This window comes from Nomascus leucogenys, chromosome 17 (genome assembly GCF_006542625.1).
Source record: "Nomascus leucogenys isolate Asia chromosome 17, Asia_NLE_v1, whole genome shotgun sequence".
NCBI lineage: Eukaryota > Metazoa > Chordata > Mammalia > Primates > Hylobatidae > Nomascus > Nomascus leucogenys.
In genome coordinates this window covers 35,771,479-35,791,873 of record NC_044397.1, presented here as the reverse complement: position 1 = coordinate 35,791,873, position 20,395 = coordinate 35,771,479, and the positions used below count along the sequence as shown (strand labels likewise).

The 20,395-nt window shown below is 50.2% G+C and overlaps 1 protein-coding gene across 2 annotated transcripts; it reads right to left on the bottom strand.

Annotated features, from left to right (window-relative positions):
- Positions 1–5,782: 5,782 nt before the first annotated feature.
- SERPINE1 (serpin family E member 1) lies at positions 5,783–17,767 on the bottom strand. Of its 2 annotated transcripts, XM_030797346.1 has the most exons (9): positions 17,614–17,752; positions 16,198–16,469; positions 14,556–14,789; positions 13,144–13,338; positions 11,357–11,555; positions 9,679–9,779; positions 9,473–9,559; positions 7,959–8,042; positions 5,783–7,638 (listed from the first exon to the last, which is right to left on the bottom strand). In XM_030797346.1, the coding sequence occupies exons 2-9, from the start codon at positions 16,466–16,468 to the stop codon at positions 7,601–7,603; spliced, it is 1,209 nt and encodes a 402-aa protein (XP_030653206.1). In that variant the 5' UTR covers position 16,469; positions 17,614–17,752; the 3' UTR covers positions 5,783–7,600. The 2 variants fall into 2 exon arrangements, with proteins under 2 accessions (XP_030653206.1, XP_030653205.1); XM_030797345.1 differs by lacking the exons at positions 5,783–7,638; positions 7,959–8,042 and having other exon boundaries at positions 9,187–9,559; positions 17,614–17,767.
- Positions 17,768–20,395: the final 2,628 nt, after the last annotated feature.

Here is a 20,395-nt window from a genome sequence, read left to right as displayed (position 1 = left end):
ACTTGCCAGACTAGATTAGGAGAGGGCCTAGAGAGGAATGGCTGGGATATCAGAGGAGGGAGGATGGGAAAGGCTGAAACCAGCTGGAGATCTGAGAGTTCATTCTCATCTGTCCCTTGCATCTGCCCTGCTATATGTTTTCCTTCGTGATTTTATTCATGCTGTTTTCTGGAATGCCCTGCCATTCCCTCCCTATAGACCCCAAATCCATCTGATTTATCCTTTATGGTTTCAAACAGCCCCTCCTCTGATGAGTCTACACTCTAGTCCAGACTATAGCGATCATTTATACAATGTTCCTTCCAATTATTTTTGCAGTGACTTGCATAGCTTTTCTTCCTTTTCTTTTCTTTTTTCTTTTTCAAGACAGGGTCTCATTCTGTTGCCCCGGCTGGAATGTAGTGGTTCAATCACAGCTTACTGCAGCCTCGACTTCCCAGGGCTCAAGTAATCCCCCAGCCTCAGCCTCCGGAGTAACTGGCATGCACCACCACGCCTGGCTAAGTTATTTGATTTTTAGTTGAGACAGTGTTTCGCCATGTTGTCCAGGCTGATCTCAAACTCCTGGCCGCCTCAAGTGATCCTCCCACCTTGGCCTCTCAAATGTTGGGATTACAGGCATGAGCCACTGCACCTGGCCAGCATTGCTTTTTCCCCCAGCTTTTTGATGTCCCTTGTCCTTGGATATCTGCTATTAAGAAGAATAGCTGACACTTTCTTTTTAATGCTTCACAGTACCCGGTCTAAAGGTTAGCTTTTAAATAAATACTCGTTAAATTGAATGGAGTTCCAACTTGGCAAGATTTTGGTGGAAGCCACAGCTGCTTTGCTTCAGGGAAGAGCTTTCCACTGGAGCGAAAGCGACCTCTGGTGGCGAGGAGATCAAAGACCCAGTTCAGGAAACGAGTGTTCGGGCTGGCCGGAGGCTGGTGGCAACACAGAAGCTGCTGATGACTGGCAAGTGAGGGCAGCACTTTTTTTTTTTTTCTTTTGAGTCGGGGTCTTGCTCTGTCACCCCAGACTGGAGTGTAGTGGCGTGATCTTGGCTCATTGCAACCTCGACCTCCCTGACTCAGGCGATCCTCCCACTTCAGCCTCCAGAGTAGCTGGGACTACTGGCGCCTGCCACCACGCCCGGCTCATTTTTGTATTTTTTTTTTGTGGAAGCGAGGTTTCGCCATATTGCCCAGGCTGGTCTCGAACTCCTGGACTCAGGTGATTAACTTGCCTCGGCCTTCCAAAGTGCTGGAATTACAGGCATGAGCCACTGCCTGGCCAGCACCTTTATACTCGACCATGTCTGAGCCCTTCTTTTCTCTCTTTCTTTCTCTCCCTTCCCTTCCCTTCCCTTCCCTTCCCTTCCCTTCCCTTCCCTTCCCTTCCCTTCCCTTCCCTCCCCTTCCCTCCCTCCCCCTCCCTTCCCCTCCCTTCCCCTTCCCTCCCTTCCTCCTTTCTTTCTTTTTTTTTTCTTCTCTTCTCTTTCTCTCTCTCTCTCTCTCTTTCTTTCTTTCTTTCCTTTTTTCTCTCTCTCTTGATGTCTTGCTCTGTTGCCCAGGCTGGAGTGCAGTGGTGCGATCTCAGTTCACTGCAGCCTGCGTCTCCTGGATTCAAGTGATTCTCCTGCCTCAGCCTCTTGAGCAGCTGGGACCACAGTTGTGCGCACCATGCCCGGCTATTTTTTTTTTTTTTTGTATTTTTAATGGAGATGGGGTTGTACCATGTTGGCCAGGCTGGTCTCAAACTACTGACCTCAAGTGATTCGCCACCGCATCCTGCCTACGTCTGAGCCCTTCCTGGTGTTTGGGGAGACCTGTTCCTGTTCACACGTGCCACAGAGAGAGGCAATACGGTGTAGAGGCAGGGAACACAGGGTGCCCAACTGCCTGTGGCTGTTAAGTAATAATAATGATAGCAGCAGCTGGGCACAGTAGCTCATCCCTGTAATCCCAGCACTTTGGGAGGCTGAGCCCAGGAGTTCGAGACCAGCTTGGACAACATAGTGACACCCTGTCTCTACAAAAAATAAAATTAAAAAATTAGCTGGGGCCAGGTGCAGTGGCTCACGCCTGTAATCCCAGCACTTTGGGAGGCTGAGGCAGGTGGATTACCTGAGGTCAGAAGCTCGAGACCAGCCTGGCCAGCATGGCAAAAACCCATCTCTACTAAAAATACAAAGATTAACCGGGCATGGTGGCACATGCTTGTAATCCCAGCTACTCAGGAGGCTGAGACAGGAGAATCACTTGAACCTGGGAGGCGGAGGTTGTAGTGAGCGGAGATCAAGCCATTGCACTCCAGCTTGGGCGACAGAGTGAGACTCCATTTCAAAAAAAAAAAAGAAAAACAAATTAGCTGGGTAGTGGTGCGCACCTGTAGTCCCAGCTGCTTGGGTGGCTGAGACAGGATTGTTTGAGCCCAGGAGTTCAAGGCTGCAGTGAGCTGTGATTGTACTCCAGCCTAAACAACAGAGACCCTCTCTCTAAAATAATAATAATAGTGAGATCAAGTTACTCAACCTCTCTGTGTCTCAGTTTTCCTGAGTGCTTGCTACTTTTTTTTTTTTTTTTTTTTTTGAGACGGAGTCTCGCTCTGTTGCCCAGGCTGGAGTCCAGTGGCGTGATCTCAGCTCATTGCAAGCTCCGCCTCCTGGTTTCACACCATTCTCCTGCCTCAGCTTCCCGAGTAGCTGGGACTACAGGTGCCCACCACCACGCCCGGCTAATTTTTTGTATTTTTAGTAGAGATGGGGTTTCACCGTGTTAGCCAGGATGGCCTTGATCTCCTGACCTTGTGATCCGCCTGCCTCAGCCTCCCAAAGTGCTGGGATTACAGGTGTCAGCCACCGCACTCGGCCTTTTTTGTTTTTTTGAGATGGAGCACAATGAATGATGTGATCTCTGCTCACTGCAACTTCCATCTCCTGGGTTCAAGAGATTCTCCTGCCTCAGCCTCCCAAGTAGCTGGGATTACAGGCACCTGCCACCACGCCTGGCTAATTTTTGTTTTTTTTTTTTTTTTTTTTTGAGACAGATTCTAGCTCTATTGCCAGGCTGGAGTGCAATGGCGCGGTCTTGGCTCACTGCAACCTCCGCCTCTCAGGTTAGAGCAATTCTCCTGCCTCAGCCTCCCGAGTAGCTGGGACTACAAGCACCCGCCACTGTGCCTGGCTAATTTTTTGTGTGTTTTTAGTAGAGACAGGGTTTCACCAACCTGGCCAGGCTGGTCTTGAACTCCTGACTTCATGATCCACCCGCCTTGGCCTCCCAAAGTGCTGGCATTACAGGTGTGAGCCACCGCACCCGGCCTAATTTTTGTATTGTTAGTAGAGACAGGGTTTCACCTTGTTGGCCAGGCTGGTCTCAAACTCCTGACCTCAGGCGATCCACCCACCTTGGCCTCCTAAAGTGCTGGGATTACAGGCCTGAGCCACGGCGCCTGGCTGCTTGCTACTATTGTGAGCACTTTGTGATTGCAGCACTTTGGGAGGCTGAAACAGGTGGATTGCTTGAGCCTAGGAATTCGAGACCAGCCCGGGCAATATAGTGAGACACCATCTCTCCAAAAAATGCAAAGATTAGCAGGGCTTGGCAGCACACACCTGTGGTCCCAGCTACTCGGGAGGCTGAGGTGCAAGGATGGCTTGGGCCCAGAAGATGGAGGCTGTAATAAGCTAAGATTGTGCCACTGCACTTTTGCCTCAGCAACAAAGTGAGACCCTGTCTTAAAAGAAAAAAAAAAATAGAGAAGGGAAGACAAACTTAGAACAGGCAAGGGACAGGGCCAGGCAAAGTCAAACAGGGCTGGGCAGGTCTCGTGCTGTGAGTGTACATCACTTTTGTCCTCACAATAGCTGAGAGTCAGTTAAATGGGGCATTTCCTGGAACAAGCGTCCTCTGTGGTGAGGGGGCTTTTTGAAGAACTCTTTTTCCTCTAGAGCCATCTCAGCATGGGTGGGCAGTTTTTTAACTGTATACTGCAGAGTTAGGGCTAATTTGTTCTGCTTTTTGAAGCATTTTGTGCAAAAAGAGGCTGTTTAGCTTTCCGAGCAAATCTGTTACAGACAGGTAACTTTTCAGCCACTAGCCTGGGGCCTGGAATTAGTCATATTTTCAGGGTATAAGGAGGTTGAAAGATATACCTGGGCCAAGCTGGGCATGGTGGCTCACACCTGTAATTCCAGCAATTTGGGAGGCCGAGGCAGGAGGATTGTTTGAGCCCAGAAGTTCAAAACATGGTGCAACCCCGTCTCTACAAAAAATTGTTTAAAAAGCAATAGAAATGAGCTGGGTGTTCAGGGGGCTGCATCTCTGAATCCTATCTTCAGGGTTCTGGAGTTAGATGGCATACAAGTTTGACAGATGGTTATTGGTCTTTTTTCAGTTTAAAAAATTATTTTTGAATATTTGAACAGAAACTAATGGAGGGAAGTGTGCCCTCTGCCAAAAGCCTTCAAGATGCTAGAGGAAGATAATAAAAGACTTTTCAGGAAGCCATTTTCAGGAAGATGCTAGAGTATATATAACAAGAGAGCCTTGTTTTCAAGAAACCTGATACCTCGATGGGTTTGGGGAGGGTAAGACACACACACACAAAGCTAAAGAACACTCGAGAATCCAAGCACTGTTACAGACCAGGGAGAAGAAAACTCAGTCAGTGTCGAGTTGAGAGTGATGATGTTTTGATCTCCTTCCTTCTTTCCTTCCTTCCTTCCTTCCTTCCTTCCCTCCTTTCTTCCTTTCTTTCTTTCTCTTTCTTCTTTCTTTCTTTCTTTCTTTCTTTCTTTCTTTCTTTCTTTCTTTCTTTCTCTTCTCTTTCTTTCTTTCTTTCCTTTCTTTCTCTCTCTCCCTCTCTCTTTCTTTCCTCTGTCTTTCTCTCTCTCTCTCTCTTTCTCTCTTTATTTTCTTAGAGGAAGAGTCTCACTCTGTTGTCCAGGCTGGTCTGAAACTCCTGGCCTCAAGCAATCTTCCTGCCCTGGCCTCCCAAAGTGCTGAGATTACAGGCGTGGGCCACTGCGCTGGACCTGAGAGTGATGTTGGTTGGGTCCATGGGGAGTCCTAGGTGGAGGAACTGGAACTTGAGCTGGGTTTGAAGAATGGGGAGTGGGAGTAGAGGGGTGGGAAGCATTTGGTGCTGGAAGGAAGTGTCATGAACAGAGTTGGGAACCCACAGGGACAGTGACTTATGAGCAGGCCCATCTGGGTAAGTGGAAAGTTTATGGCGGGGGAACATTTTTTTCCTTTTTTGAGGGTGATTCCCAGGGGTCAGAATCAACTTATCCTTGGGGCTTGTAGCAGAGCTGAGGTGACCATTTCATGGACTCCCCCATGTTGGGCCAACCTGGATATAGGAAGGTCCCTTCCACTCATAAGGTCTATGGACCAACAGGATTTTGATTTCTGGGTTTGTTGTTGTTGTTGTAGTTGTTGTTTTTTGAGCGGGAGTCTCGCTCTGTCACCCAGCCTGGAGTTCAGTGGTGCAATCTCGGCTCACTGCAACCTCTGCCTCCTGGCTTCAAGTGATTCTCCTGCCTCAGCCTTCTGAGTAGGTGGGATTACAGGCGCCAGCCACCAAGCCCGGCTAATTTTTGTATCTTTAGTAGAGACGGGGTTTCACCATGTTGTCCAGGCTGGTCTCAAACTCCTGACCTTAGGTGATCCACCCACCTCGGCTTCCCAAAGTGCTGGGATTACAAGCATGAACCACCATGCCTGGCCTAGGCTTCTGATTTCTTGTACCACCGGTGTGAAATGGAGAAGATGAAGGCAGTGACTGTCCTGACATATTCTTTGTATTTATTTATTTTATTATTTTTTGAAACATTTTTACATGTTTATTTATCAAAAGTGAAAAAGCATACAATTCAACACAATTTCAATAGCATTTGACACCACCCCTGTGGGTCCTGTATATGGCTGACGTCACTGTCCAGTGCAAAATCAAAAAAGAAAGAAAGAAAAACCCCAAAGAAAGAGTATTTTTCAGTGGAGAACACGGTGGGCTGATTAGGCTTCTATGAGATTACATTCATTTCGCATCTGTGTGCAATTCTCCCATAAATTGGTCTTTAAAATATATATATATTTAAAGATATTAGAAATATATATTTAAATATATTTAAAATATATATTTTTTTAAAGAGACGAGGGTCTTGGTATGTTGCCCAGGCTGGTCTTGAACCCCTGGGCTCAAGCAATCCTCCCGCCTTGGCCCCCCAAAGTGCATTACATCCGTCTTTGTGCCCTACCCTCTGGCTGGTAGGTTTTCAGAAATATTATCTAAGGTAGTTGAATCCGAGCTGCCTGTCTCTCTCACCCACTCCCCCTCACGTGTCCACTGCTCACACACAGCAGCCGGAAATGACACATTGAAGTGAGTCACCGATGCGGCTGTGAGTCACCCTGTAATTGGGGAAAGTTCTGTCCTGGTAGGTCATGCAGCCCCTTGCATTTCTGCTCCTAAGTCTGTTGAACACATTGGAAACCACTCTGTCCTCGTCTGAGTCTCTGTCCCCCACTCCGTCCTTTTGGTCCCCTGAAGGAGGCTGAAATTGGATGGTCAATTTCCATCAAGGGGAAAAAGACCAGAACAAGAGGGGCGCGAGGGGCGCGAGGGCGCTAGGGGCTCGGGTGGCCACAAGGTGGCAGTGTGGACTCCGTCACGCTGGATGTCCTGAGGGGTGTGTGCCAGTCAAGTGGCCGGACTTCCTGAGATACGGTGACACAGACCACAAAGAAACACTAGGAGCGAGTTTAAATAATATTATTTTCCTTAGTAGTTCTCTTTCTAACAAGCACACAAGGGCAAGGATATGATAAATATTTAGGTACACCCCTCCCCACCAAGAGATTGGGGGGTGAAGAGCTGGGCACGCATCTGACCTTTCTTCCTCTATTCCTATAAAAATAAAAGGAAGCAGAAATCTGCTTCAATGAGTAAACAAGTCACCTACACTCCGAAATAATCCATGCACACTGTTTCTGGGGAGGGAGATGGCCAGGCCAGGAGAGTTGGGCCACGTGATGGGGGACATTCACTCTGCCACCTGCAGCACCCCTGTACTGGGGAGGGGTGGCCAGTGCCATAATGGACGCTGAGATGAAAGGGTGTTTCTTCCACTGGCCTTTGGCCTGTCACCAGCCTCCTCCGCGGTGGCAGACAGTACAAGAGTGATGGCAATGTGACTGGAACAAAAATAGTTTCTATCAGGCACACAAAAGCTCCTGTAAGCCCCGTAGTTCCGTCCTGCAAAGGGCTTCAGTGGGAACCAGGTCTGCAGACCTGAGTGGGCAGAGAGACGGGTGGAAGCAGGTGCCCCAGATGGTCCCACAGGCGTCACCGTCTGGCTTGGAGACCTTAAGGGGGTTGTGCTTCAAACTTCTCTCCCAGGGTCTCAGGTGGAGACTAGGGAGTTTGACCAAAAGGTCCTCCAAGGAGAGGCTGAGGTCTTGGAGACAGATCTGGTTTACCATCTTTTAACAAAAGGCAAATGTCTTCTCTTCCTTCAGAAAGAGTCATTAACACTAAAATTCTTTTCTTCGGAGTTTCTTCTTTCCTGATGCATCTCCAGTTTTGTCCCAGATGAAGGCATCTTTCCCCAGGGTCAGGGTTCCATCACTTGGCCCACGAAAAGGACCGTTCCTGAGGATGGAAGAACCGTGGGGGTTGAGAAGCAGGAGGAGTGGGACAGCTCATCGGGCTGGATGTGGGTGGAAGGACTGAGATCTAGGCAGATGAGTGAGCTGTCTGGGGTCGCAGCTGCCTGAGAGACAGAGCGGGGACCTGGCACTGTCTGTGGGTGATAGAAGGTGGCCTCCTCTTGGGACAGGAAGCAGGGTAGGGTTATGGGTTCCCTGCCCAGAGCCCTCTCAGGGGTAGAGAGATGTCTGCATCTGTCGGGATTAGTTCCTGAGAGAAAGAATGGGTGGGAGGATGTGGAACGTGATGGGTTCCAGGCTCACCTGTGGGGTTGTGCCGGACCACAAAGAGGAAGGGTCTGTCCATGACGATCTCCTCGGGGGCCATGCGGGCTGAGACTATGACAGCTGCAAGAGAAGGGACAATGTCTTAGAACAGAGGGATAATACATGGACACAGGAAGGGGAACATCACACTCCGGGGACTGTTGTGGGGTGGGGGGAGGGGGGAGGGATAGCATTAGGAGATATACCTAATGCTAAATGACGAGTTAATGGGTGCAGCACACCAACATGGCACATGTATACATATGTGACAAACCTGCACATTGTGCGCATGTACCCTAAAACTTAAAGTATAATTAAAAAAAAAAAAAAGAACAGAGGGATGCTGGCACTGGCACCACCCCCGCCCCCGCCCCCGCCATTTTTCTTAGAGACAGGGTCTCCCTCTGTTGCCCAGGCTGGAGTACAGTGGCACCTTCATGGCTCACCGCAGCCTTGAACTCCTGGGCTCAAGTGATCCTCCCATCTCAGTCTCCCAAGTAGCTGGGGTTACAGGTACATGCCACCATGCCTGGCTAATTTTTTTCTAATTTTTGTGGAGACATGGTCTCATTAAGTTGCCCAGGCTGATCTCAAACTCCTGGGCTCAAGCGATCCTCCTGCCTCAGCCTCCCAAAGTGCGGGGATTACAGGTGTGAGCCACTGAGCCCAGCTGGAAGTTGTTTGTTTTCCTGAATATGAACCTTAAAAGTTTAGGGACATCCTCTGAGACCTGGTTTCCTCCAGGAGCTTGGTAGCAATGGATCAGCTCTTCCCTTACACACATTTATCTAAATCCTTTAAGGGCTTATTGATAAGCTCTTTCTTTTCTTCTCTTTCTTTCTTTCTGTCTGTCTTTCTTTCTTTCCGTCTGTCTTTCTTTCTTTCCTCTCTTTCTTTTTTTTTCTTTCTTTCTCTCTCTCTTTCTCTTTCTTTCTTTTCTGCAGAGTCGTGCTCTATTGCCCAGGCTGGAGTGCAGCAGCGTGATCTCGGCTCACTGCAACCTCTGCCTCCTGGATTCAAGTGATTCTCCTGCCTCAGCCTCCCAAGTAGCTAGGACTACAGGCACATGCCACCACACCTGGCTAATTTTTGTATTTTTAGTAGAGATAGGGTTTTTCCATGTTGCCTAGGCTGGTCTCGAATTCCTGACCTCAAGTGATCCACCTGCCTTGGTCCCCCAAAGTGCTGGGATTACAGGTGTGAGCCACCACGCCTGGCCTGATAAGCATGTTTCTTAACTTTACTTCCCACTGTGGGAACAACTTGGGTTTTCCTTTAGGAGGCCTTTTCACAGTCAGGGAACTTAGCAGCCATCAGGTGAAGAAACAGGGTTCCATGGTCCCAAGCCTGTTTTCCAGGCTGAGAAACAGGTGGGGAGCGGGTGATGGCTGAGCACAGACAGAGCTGCTCTGTGCGGAGAGGGCTGTGGGGTCCTTTCCGGGTCTGGGGACCAGTTATCCTGAAGGGCGATGGAGGCAACACCCGTGGAGCCTCACATGAGCCAGACTCACCTGTGGATGAGGAGGCCACCGTGCCACTCTCATTCACCTCTATCTTCACTTTCTGCAGCGCCTGTGCAACGTGGAGAGGCTCTTGGTCTGAAACAGATGTGGATACAGGATTAGATCAGCTGCCGCTCTCAAGGAGAGGTTCCTTTTTCCTCTTGGGGCCCCCGCACTCCACTGTGGTGAGAAAATGCAAAGGAAAGTCCTCTTACCTGAAAGACTCGTGAAGTCCGCCTGAAACTGTCTGAACATATCGGTCATTCCCAGGTTCTCTAGGGGCTTCCTGAGGTCGACTTCAGTCTCCAGGGAGAACCTGCGGATAGCAGCAAGAGGCTGCTCAAGCCGGGGCCCCTCTGGCTGGCAGCTCCCACCTTTCCTGTCCTCTACCAGGTGTCCCCCGAATCAAGTGGCCAGAATAGGAACGGAGGTGAAGGTTGGAGAGGGAGGCCTGGTTCGTTCGTTCTTTCTTTCTTTCTTTCTTTCTTTCTTTCTTTCTTTCTTTCTTTCTTTCTTTCTTTCTCTCTCTCTCTCTCTCTTTCTTTCTCTTTCTTTCTTTCTGCCTCTCTCTCTTCTTTCCTTTTTTCCTTTCCTTTCCTTTCCTTCCTTCCTTCCTATTTTTCTTTTCTTTTTTTTTGGAAACAGATTCTTGCTCTGTCCCCCAGGCTGGAGTGCAGTGGCGCGATCTCGGCTCAATGCAGCCTCCACCTCCCAGGTTCATGTGATTCTCTGGCCTCAGCCTCCTGAGTAGCTGGAATCATAGGCGCTCACCACCACGGCCCGCTACTTTTTGTATTTTTAGTAGAGACAGGGTTTCACCATGTTGGCCAGGCTGGTCTCGAACTGCTGACCTCAAGTGATCTGTCCGCCTTGGCCTCCCCAAATGCTGAGATTACAGGCATGAGCCACCACGCCCAGCCGGCCTGGTTCTTTTTCTAAAGCTGTTTACAAAGTCCCCCTTAGAGCTGGAAATCCTAATATTCATGAACATTCTTCTGCAATCTCCCCACCCCCTCCCACCTATGACTAATTACTTTCCTCAAATAAGACAGTAGTTTCAGCATAATTTTATTCAGCCTGGCTGGGGCGGGGAAAGCTAAGGGCAAATTCTACTGCAAGGATGTTGGAACAAAAATCTGTTCTGCAGATTGTGTTTCTGAGAGCTAACCCTGAAGAGGACTCAAGCAGGGGGCCTTTGTGCACTCTCTGCTTCTCACCAGGGCACGACTAATTACCTCGATTTTTATGAGCCAGAGGGGGAAAAAAAAAGAGGAAGAGAGAGAGAGGATGAAAGTGAGAGCACGCACCAGCTAACCAACTAAATTCTCCTCTTTCCCCAAGCCTGGCATTATAGCATCCGGAAATTTGGGATGAGCGTGGTGGGAGGCTTCCCTATAATTCTGGAGTTCCCCAGCTCCAGCCCTCTCCTTCTGAGGAAGGATTTCGAAAAATCTGCTTTCTTGGAACCCCAGCTAGAAGCTGTGCTTTGAGCTGCGCCGTCCTCCGAAGTGATTTCTTTTGTTTGGATGTTGACTTGAAAGGGTTGGGGACAGAAGTGCTGATGGGGTGACCCTAAGTAGATGTGGACTGATTGGGCCCCCACCTCCCTCGTTTCTCTGGCTCTCCTTTTGGGGGCTTTTGCTGGGTATTCTGGGGATAGTCAATGTGGGGGTGTGGTCAGGAAGAGCTGTCCCCTGCCCTCCAGCAGAAACGGGGAGGGATGATTGCAAGAATCATAATCAAACCCAGGCCACAGTTTCCCATCAGCCTCCCACACATGCATGTCCCTGCCCTGCAAGCGTCACAGATCTGGGAAATTCAACCTGGGGGCGGTGACCTTAGGGAGCCAGGAGAGCGGGGTCGGTGGGTGGGGAAGATAGCGGGGTGGCTTACTTGGGCAGAACCAGGAGGCGGGGCAGCCTGGTCATGTTGCCTTTCCAGTGGCTGATGAGCTGGGCACTCAGAATGTTGGTGAGGGCAGAGAGAGGCACCTCTTTTTCATAAGGGGCAGCAATGAACATGCTGAGGGTGTCCCCGTGGTAGGGCAGTTCCAGGATGTCGTAGTAATGGCCATCGGGTGTGGTGAACTCAGCTGTGAAGACAACAAGATGGCTCGTTGGAAATGGCTCCAGCTCTCGCTGATGGCAACCCAGCACTGGGTTTTCACCTAGATCTCCTGGCTTCTCCACTCTTTCTGGAAGTCAGGCTCTCTCTCGCTCTTGGCTTTTGGGGATCCCCTGTTCACTGCTCCCCTATTCAGTATTTTAATTTCTTCTCTTCTGCCAATTCAGTATCTTCTAATTTCTCTGTGTGTGTGTGTATGTGTGTGTGTTTTTTTAAGAGACAGGGTCTCACTCTGTCACACAGACTGGAGTGCAGTGCAGTGGTGCAATCATAGCTCACTGCAGCCTCTGAATCCTGGTTCAAATGTTCCTCCCGCCTCAGCTTCTGTTTTTTGTTCGTTTGTTTGTTTTGAGAAGGAGTCTCACTCTGTCGCCCAGGCTGGAGTGCAACTGCGTGATCTCGGCTCACTGCAACCTCCCCATCCCGGGTTCAATAGATTCTCCCACCTCAGCCTCCTGAGTAGATGGAATTACAGGCACCTGCCATCATGCCCAGCTAATTTTTGTATTTTTACACAGATGGGGTTTCACCATGTTGGCCAGGCTGGTCTTGAACTCCTGACCTCAGGTCATCCACCCGCCTTGACCTCCCAAAGTGCTGGGAATACAGGCGTGAGCCACCGCGCCTGGCCTCACCTCAGCTTCTTGAGTAGACTACAGATGCATGTCACCAAGCCTGGCTAATTAAAAAAATTTTTTTTGTAGAGGCAGGGTCTTGCTATGGTGCCCAGACTGGTATTCAACTTCTGGCCTCAAGCAATCTCCCTTCTCAGCCTCCCAAAGTGCTGGGATTATAGGCATGGGCCACCGCGCCAGGCCTTCTCTGTCTCTTTTGGCCTTCCTTCACTTCCATTTTCCCCACACCCAGCCACCAATTCATCCCAGTCCTCATCTTTTTTTTTTTGAAATGGAGTTTCACTCTTTCCCCCAGGCTGGGGTGAAGTGGCTCAATTTCGTTTGGCTCACTGCAACCTCCACCTCCTGGGCTCAAGTGATTCTCCTGCCTCAGCCTCCCAAGTAGCTGGGGTTACAGGCGCCTGCCACCACACCTGGCTAATTTTTGCATTTTTAGTAGAGACGGGGTTTCACCATGTTGGCCAGGCTGGTCTCAAACTCCTGACCTCAAACTCCTGATCCACCTGCCTTGGCCTCCCAAAGTGCTGGGATTACAGGCGTGAGCCACAGCACCTGGAGTCCTCATCCTCTTAACCTCAACTCCCCCAGCAGGATTCCTCATCCCCAGGTAATCACACTAGCAACACACGAAGATGAGACCCTGGAGTCAGGTGGACAAATGTGGCCCTGAGGCAATCTCTGGATTTCAGCTTCATCCTTCATGGGATAAACCTCCTATCTTCTGTTCCCATTATCCTGATGTCTCCTGCTTGGGAAATCTTTGTCAAAGCTGGAGTATATTCTAGGGTCTCTCCTCCTTTAAAGCGGAGCATTCCCTGTGGTCTTCCTCCTTCGGAGGGCGACATCTTGGGTATTCCTTGGGAGACCCCAGGAATGAGATGCAGTTGCTGTGGGCTGTTGGGAAGGGGCTCTTGGACTTACTATAGTTGAACTTGTTGGTCTGAGCCATCATGGGCACAGAGACAGTGCTGCCGTCTGATTTGTGGAAGAGGCGAGGGTGGGTGCTGGAGTCGGGGAAGGGAGTCTTCCACTGGCCGTTGAAGTAGAGGGCATTTACCAGCACCAGCCGTGTCAGCTGGTCCACGGCTCCTTTCCCAAGCAAGTCGCTGATCATACCTATGGGAAAACCAATGACCAGGAAGATGAGGAAGTTAGACAATTTTGTTGTTGTTGTTGTTATTTTGAGATGGAGTCTCGCTCTGTCGCCAGGCTGGAGTTCAGTGGCACGATCTTGGCTCACTGCATCCTCCATCTCCTGGGTTCAAGTGATTCTCCTGCCTCAGCCTCCTGAATAGCTGGGATTACAGGCGCCCGCCGCCATGCCTGGCTAATTTTTGTATTTTTAGTAGAGACAGGGTTTCACCATGTTGGTCAGGCTGGTCTCGAACTCCTGACCTTGTGATCCACCTGCCTTGGCCTCCCAAAGTGCTGGGATTACAGGTGTGAGCCACCATGCCTGGCTGAAGTTAGACAAAGTTTTTAAGCCTTTTAGATGTTTCCCGGAGTTCCCAGTCCTCAATTGGATGTATGTCAAAGGGCTGCAGTCAGGGGTTTAAATGAACCTGTCTAGTTCCTTTTTTTTGGAGACAAAGTCTTGCTCTGTCACCCAGGCTGGAGTGCAGTGGCACAATCTCAGCTCACTGCAGCCTCTGCCTCCCGGGTTCAAGTGATTCTTTGAACCTCAGCCTCCTGAGCAGCTGGGATTATAGGCATGCGCCAACACACCTGGCTAATTTTTTGTATTTTTGACAGAGACGGGGTTTCACCATGTTGGCCAGGCTGGTCTCAAACTCCTGTGTTCAGGCAATCTGCCCGCCTCAGCCTCTCAAAGTGCTAGGATTAGAGGTGTGAGCCACCATGCCCAGCCTAAGATTTGATTCTTAAAGCATCCAGCCCTCTGTCCATAGAGAAGAGAATGCTGAAAGGAGCATTGTTTAGGATACGTGGATTTGGTTTTCGTTTGTTTTTTAGAGATGAGGTCTTGTTCTGTGACCCAGGCTGGAGTGCAGTGGTGCAAACATAGCTCACTGCAGCCTTGAACTGCTGGACTCAAGTGATCCTCCCACCTCAGCCTCCCAAGTAGCTGGGACTACAGGTGTGCACCACCATGCCCAGCTGGTTTTTAAATTTTTTGTAGAGATGAGGTCTTGTTATGTTGGCCAGGCTGGTCTCAAACTCCAGGCCTCAAGCCATCCTCTCGCCTAGACCTCCCAAAGTGTTGGGCTGGGATTACAGGTGTGGACTACTGCACCCAACTGGGATATGTGGATTTGTTTCCAAATTCCCTTTCTCTTGAGGCCCAGGGAACAGGCTTCCTTTCCCTGCCTGCTCACCTTTTGTGTGTGTCTTCACCCAGTCATTGATGATGAATCTGGCTCTCTCCACCTCTGAAAAGTCCACTTGCTTGACTGTGCTCCGGAACAGCCTGAAGAAGTGGGGCATGAAGCCCTGGACCAGCTTCAGATCCCGCTGGACGAAGATCGCATCTGTGGTGCTGATCTCATCCTTGTTCCATGGCCCCATGAGCTCCTTGTACAGATGCCGGAGGGCGGGGGCCATGCCCTTGTCTGCACCGGGACACAGAGGAGAGGACATGTGAGGCTCATGCTGAATTGAGGGTTCCCAGCCGAGCCCACTTCCCCCACAAGAGGCTCCACCCTGATGGATGGGGGCTACCGTGCTTTCCCAGGGCTCTCTGGAGGGAGATTTCATTCCAGGACGAAATCTCTTTTCTGTATCTCCTTCCTTTCTTCAAAAGTCTCAGATCCCAACCCTTTCTTTGGGCTAGAATGTTTTTTCTTAAGTTATGAACCCTAAATATTTTCTTCCTGATTTTTTTGAGATGGAGTTTTGCTCTTGTCTCCCAGGCTGGAGTGCAATGGTGCGATCTTAGCTCACTGCAACCTCTGCCTCCTGGATAAACCCTAAATATTTTCTTTCTTCTTTTTTTTTTTTTTTTTTTCCACATAGGGCCTCCCTTTGTTGCCCAGGCTGAAGTTCAGTGGTGCAATCATAGCTCACTGTGGCCTCCAGCTCCTGGGCTCAAGCCATCCTCCCACCTCAGCCTCCTGAGTAGCTGGGACTACAGGTATGTGTCACCACATCTGGCTAATTTGTAAATTTTTTTGTAGAGGCAGGGGTCTCCCTCTTGCTCAGTCTAGTCTCAGACTTCTGGCCTCAAGTGATCCTCCTGCCTCAATCTTCCAAAGTGCTGAAATTACAGTCATAAGCCACCTTGCCTGGCCTTAGTTTTTTTCTTTTCTTTTCTTTTCTTTTCTTTTCTTTTCTTTTCTTTTCTTTTCCTTTCTTTTCTTTTCTTTTCTTTCTTTCTTCCTTTCTTTCTTTCTCTTTCTTTCTTTCTTTTTCTTCTTCTTTCTCTCTCTCTCTCTTCTCTCTCTTTCTTTTTTTTTTTTTTTGGACAGGTCTCATTCTGTCGCCCAGGCTGGAGTGCAGTGGCGCAATCTCAGCTCACTGCAAGCTCTGCCTCCTGGGTTCACGCCATTCTCCTGCCTCAGCCTCCTGAGTAGCTGGGACTACAGGCGCCTGCCACCATGCCTGGCTAATTTTTTTGTATTTTTAGTAGAGATGGAGTTTCACTGTGTTAGCCGGGATGGTCTTGATTTCCTGACCTAATGATCTGCCCGCCTCGGCCTCCCAAAGTGCTGGGATTACAGGCATGAGCCACCGCGCCCGGCCCATGAATTCTTTAGGATAGCAAATAATCCTCATTTTGTAGATGGGCAAGCTTAACGAGGTTAAGATCACATGGTGGTGAATAAGTGGTAAATCTACTGGTCAGACATCCTTGGAGATTCAAGGGTCCAGTGACTTGGGGTGTAGTGGGAAGAAGATGGGGTGGCCCCTGCAGCACAGCTGTACGGGGCTTGGCTCGGCTAAGCCAGAGCCAGCCTTTCCTTGGCTTCTGGTAGGTCTGTTCTGCATGCCACCCACCTCCCCTGGTGTCCCGTGGCTCACCATCAATCTTGAATCCCATGGCCGCTTGGATCTGCTGCTGGGTTTCTCCTCCTGTTGTCAGCTGGAGCATGGCCAACACCGAGGCCACCCCATAGGGTGAGAAAACCACGTTGCGGTCCTTGGAGGCCTGCGCCACCTGCTGAAACACCCTCACCCCGAAGTCTGAGGCCAGGTGGGCCACATAGGATGGGGGATGGTGCATGGTGGACCCTTCACCAAAGACGAGGGCCAGGCCCAGGACTAGGCAGGCGAGGGCTGGAGACATCTGCATCCTAGAGCAATGGAAAGAGGGCTGGTGAAGGAATCATTCTGGAAGACAGGCGGGAGGGGAGGGGAGCTGGCCAGCTGTGGGCCCTGCTCTTCTTGATTCCTGCAAGCAGGTGCTTAAGTGAACACTAGGGCAAGGTGCAGGAAGAGATCATGACACGTTCAGGTTCTGAGCCCATCCCACTCCGTCTCACTCAGACTGACTTATCCCCGGGCAGTGGCAGGGAGTCTTCGCCCATCTTGCCCTGTGGGAATCTTGGAATCCAGTCCATCTCCCTTCCCTCTGTGTCCCGTAAAAAAGCCTTAGAAGAAAAGCAGGTGAGAAGTCATTACCACTCTCTGCCTTTGCAGCCCAGGGGGAATTTAGCCCAGGCTCAATTATCAATTATCACAACATCTTTGATTTGCATAAGCCTTTAAATTTGCTTTCTTTTCTTTTCTTTCTTTTCTTTTTTCTTTTCTTTCTTCCTCTTTCCTTTCTTTCTTTCTTTCCTTCTTTCTTTCTTCCTTCTCTTTCTCTCTTCCTTCCTTCCCTTCATTCATTTTTTGAGACAGGGTCTTGCTCTGTCACCCAGGCTGGGTGCAATGGCTCAATCTTGGCTCCCTGCAGCCTCCGCCTCCCCAGCTCAAGCAATCCTCCCACCTCAGCCTCCCAAGTAGCTGGGAATACAGGCACACCAGCACGCCTATCTAATTTTTGTATTTTTTTGGGAGAGCAGGGTTTTGCCATGTTGCCCAGTCTGGTCTCAAACTCCTGGGCTCAAGTTATCTGCCTGCCTCAGCCTCACAAAGTGCTGGGATTACAGGCATGAGCCACAGTGCCCAGCCTTAATTCTCTTAATGCTTTCCCAGTGATGGTTTCATTCAAGTTAGCAGGCATGAGGTGGGAAATGGGTGAGTGTCTTGATGCAGAGGGGCCGAGAGAGTCAAGGTTCTTGTTACTGGGTGATGGGGTTGTTGGTGGGGCCTGACCATCCTCCTGCTCTCCTGCAGTCACCCCTAGGGCAGGGTCTACTCAAGCCTGCAGGTCTGAGGAAAAGAAAATAGAGGAATAGCAGGGGATCATGGACTGAGGGGATTCTGGAGAGGCGAGTTCTTTGCCTTAAAGACCCGAAGTAAGAGGTTGGAGGGAGTTTGCTTTTCTCCTACCTGAAGTTCTCAGAGGTGCCTTGCGATTGGCGGTTCGTCCTGCTCTGGCTGGCGGCTGCTGCTGAGCTGCAGGAATTCAGCTGCTGGAGGGAGGTGTGTGGCTCTTCTTGACAGCGCTCTTGGCCCTGCAGCCAAACACAGCTGTGCTCCTCCGTGGGCCGCTGCCTCCTTTTATACCAGATGTGGGCAGGAAATAGATGAACTCATGTTCCAGCCCCACCCACTCGCTGGCTCTGGGAGTCCGTCTGAACAGCCAGCGGGGCCCCCTCGACACCTCCCTCTCTGGGACTTGCTGAGGCATGTGTGTGTGTGTGTGTGTGTGTGCGTGCTGCTCTGTGTGTGTACGTGTGTAAGAGCGTTCAGGAACAATTGAGCAAACCCCAATAGCCTTGGCCTGAGAAACTCCCTTGACCTTTCTGCCCTCTGCCTGTGTCTGTCTCTCTCGGATGTCCTGCCAGGTTGACCGTCTGCCATGCCAGGTGACCCAAAAAGCCCAGGACCCCTAGTGTTCAGCTTGGAGAAAAAAAAAAACCAGCTCACGTTGCCTGCTTTTCCTTTGGAGAACCAGGTCACTGTGGAGTTATCAAAGATAACCTCCATCAAAACGTGGAAGTTTTTCCCCCAGGGCTGTCTACCCGGTGCCCCGGGCCACCTCCAGGAAAGAGCGCCCCTCCCCCCTCCCAGGCCCAGCCCAACAGCCACAGGGCATGCAGCCAGCCACGTGATTGTCTAGGTTTTGTCTGTCTAGGACTTGGGCCCAACAGAGGACTCTTGGTCTTTCCCTCATCCCCGCCATGTGCCCAGCCGCCTCCGATGATACACGGCTGACTCCCCCACGTGTCCAGACTCTCTCTGTGCCCCTGAGGGCTCTCTTGTGTCAACAACCTTGTCTGGCTGGGGTTGGAGGTGTGCTGGGTGGGGCGGTGGTGGCTGAACGGGACCAGGGGTTACCATGGTAAAGGCTTGGTAAGGAAACAGGAGACCAACGTGTAAGTTTCACTTCTTCGAGCTGCCCGCTAGGACTTGGGGCAGCTTGTCCTTTATCCTCTTCCTCCAGACACAGACACAAGGGGAAAAGGGATAGAAGCAGAGTGTCAATTCATGGCGGGTTTGCAGGATGTGCTTTTAGGGCAAGCGGGTGAGGGGAGGAAGAGTGACTGATAGATTCTGTGGAGCAGTGGTCCTCAACATTTTTGGCACCAGGGACCGGTTTCATGGAAGACAATTTTTTCACAGACCAGGGTGGGATGGTTTCAGAATGATTCAAGCGCATTACATTTATTGTGTGCTTTATTTCTATTGTTATTACATTGTAATATATATAATGAAATAATTCCACAATTCACCATCGTGTGGAATCAGTGGGAGCCCTGAGCTTGTTTTCCTGCAACTAGGTGGTCCCATCTAGGGGTGATGGGAGACAGTGACAGATCATCAGGCATTAGATTCTCATAGGGAGCTTGCAACTTAGATCCCTCACAGGAACAGTTAATAGGGTTCGAGCTCCTATGAGAATCTAATGCCGCCACTGATCTGACAGGGAGTGGAGCTCGGGTGGTAATGTGAGCGATGGGGAGTGGCTGTAACTACAGATGAAATTTCACTCACCTGCCACTCACCTCCTGCTATGCAGCCTGCTTCCTAACAGGCCATGGCCCACAGGTTGGGGACCTCTGCTGTAGAGGGTGGAAACTGGCTAGCGGTGGGTGAGCATGTAGGACTAGACTAGTGGATTTTGTTGTTGTTGTTTTCTGTTTTTTTTGTTTTGCTTTTTTTTGAGACAGTCTTGTTTTGTCACCCAGGCTGAGTGCAGTAGCACTATCTTGGCTCACTGCAATCTCTGCCTCCCGGGTTCAAGCGGTTCTCCTGTCTCAGCCTCCTGAGTAGCTGGGATTACGCCCATGGGTGTGCACCACCATGCCTGGCTAATTTTTGTATTTTAGTAGAGACGGGGTTTCACCATGTTGGTCAGGCTGGTCTCGAACTCCTGACCTCGTGATCCGGCTGCCTCAGCCTCCCAAAGTGCTGGGATTACAGGCGTGAGCCACCATGCTCAGCTGGATTTGGGGTTTGGACAGGGTCAGGTGTCCTTGGCCATGTGGTCTGGATGTTGTAGATGGAAGGGTGGCCAGGGTGCTGCCCAGGGGGTCCTGTATCAGAGAGATGGCATACTTGGGGTCCACACACTGTTGGGTTTTGTGTAGGTGGTGGGGTTCAATTGGGAGAATCCATGGCAACAGCTGATAGCAGAGTCACAGGAAGTTTCAGTGGGTGGAAGCGTCGGATGTTTGTTTTGGATTTTTTCAGTAAACAGATACCAAGGGCAACCACACTGAGCAGACCTCCTGCTTTTTAATCTGCCTTAGGCTTTGTTTTCTCACAGCTGGCAGGGAAAGAGAGGAGAACTTCAGTCGGAAAGTTAGGCTCACAGACACATTAGGAGAACTCTTCCTGTGAAATTGCCTCTTGTTTATGTCTTTTTCCTTTTCTTAGTTGTGGTTTGGAGTCCCTGAGAGTGTGGTTAGCGGTGAGGAAGAAGCAACTGCCCTGACCTCTTGGAAGAAGACAAGTCCAGCCCCAAACCCATCTCTTTTTTTTTTTTTTTTTGGAGACAGGGTCTCACTCTGTCACCAAGGCTGGAGTGCGGTGGCATGATCATAGCTCACTGCAGACTTGAACTCCTGGGCTCAAGCAAGTATCGGGGACTACAGGCAAGCACCACCACGCCCAGCTAATTATTATTTTTCCTTATAGAGACAGAGTCTTGCTATGTTGACCAGGC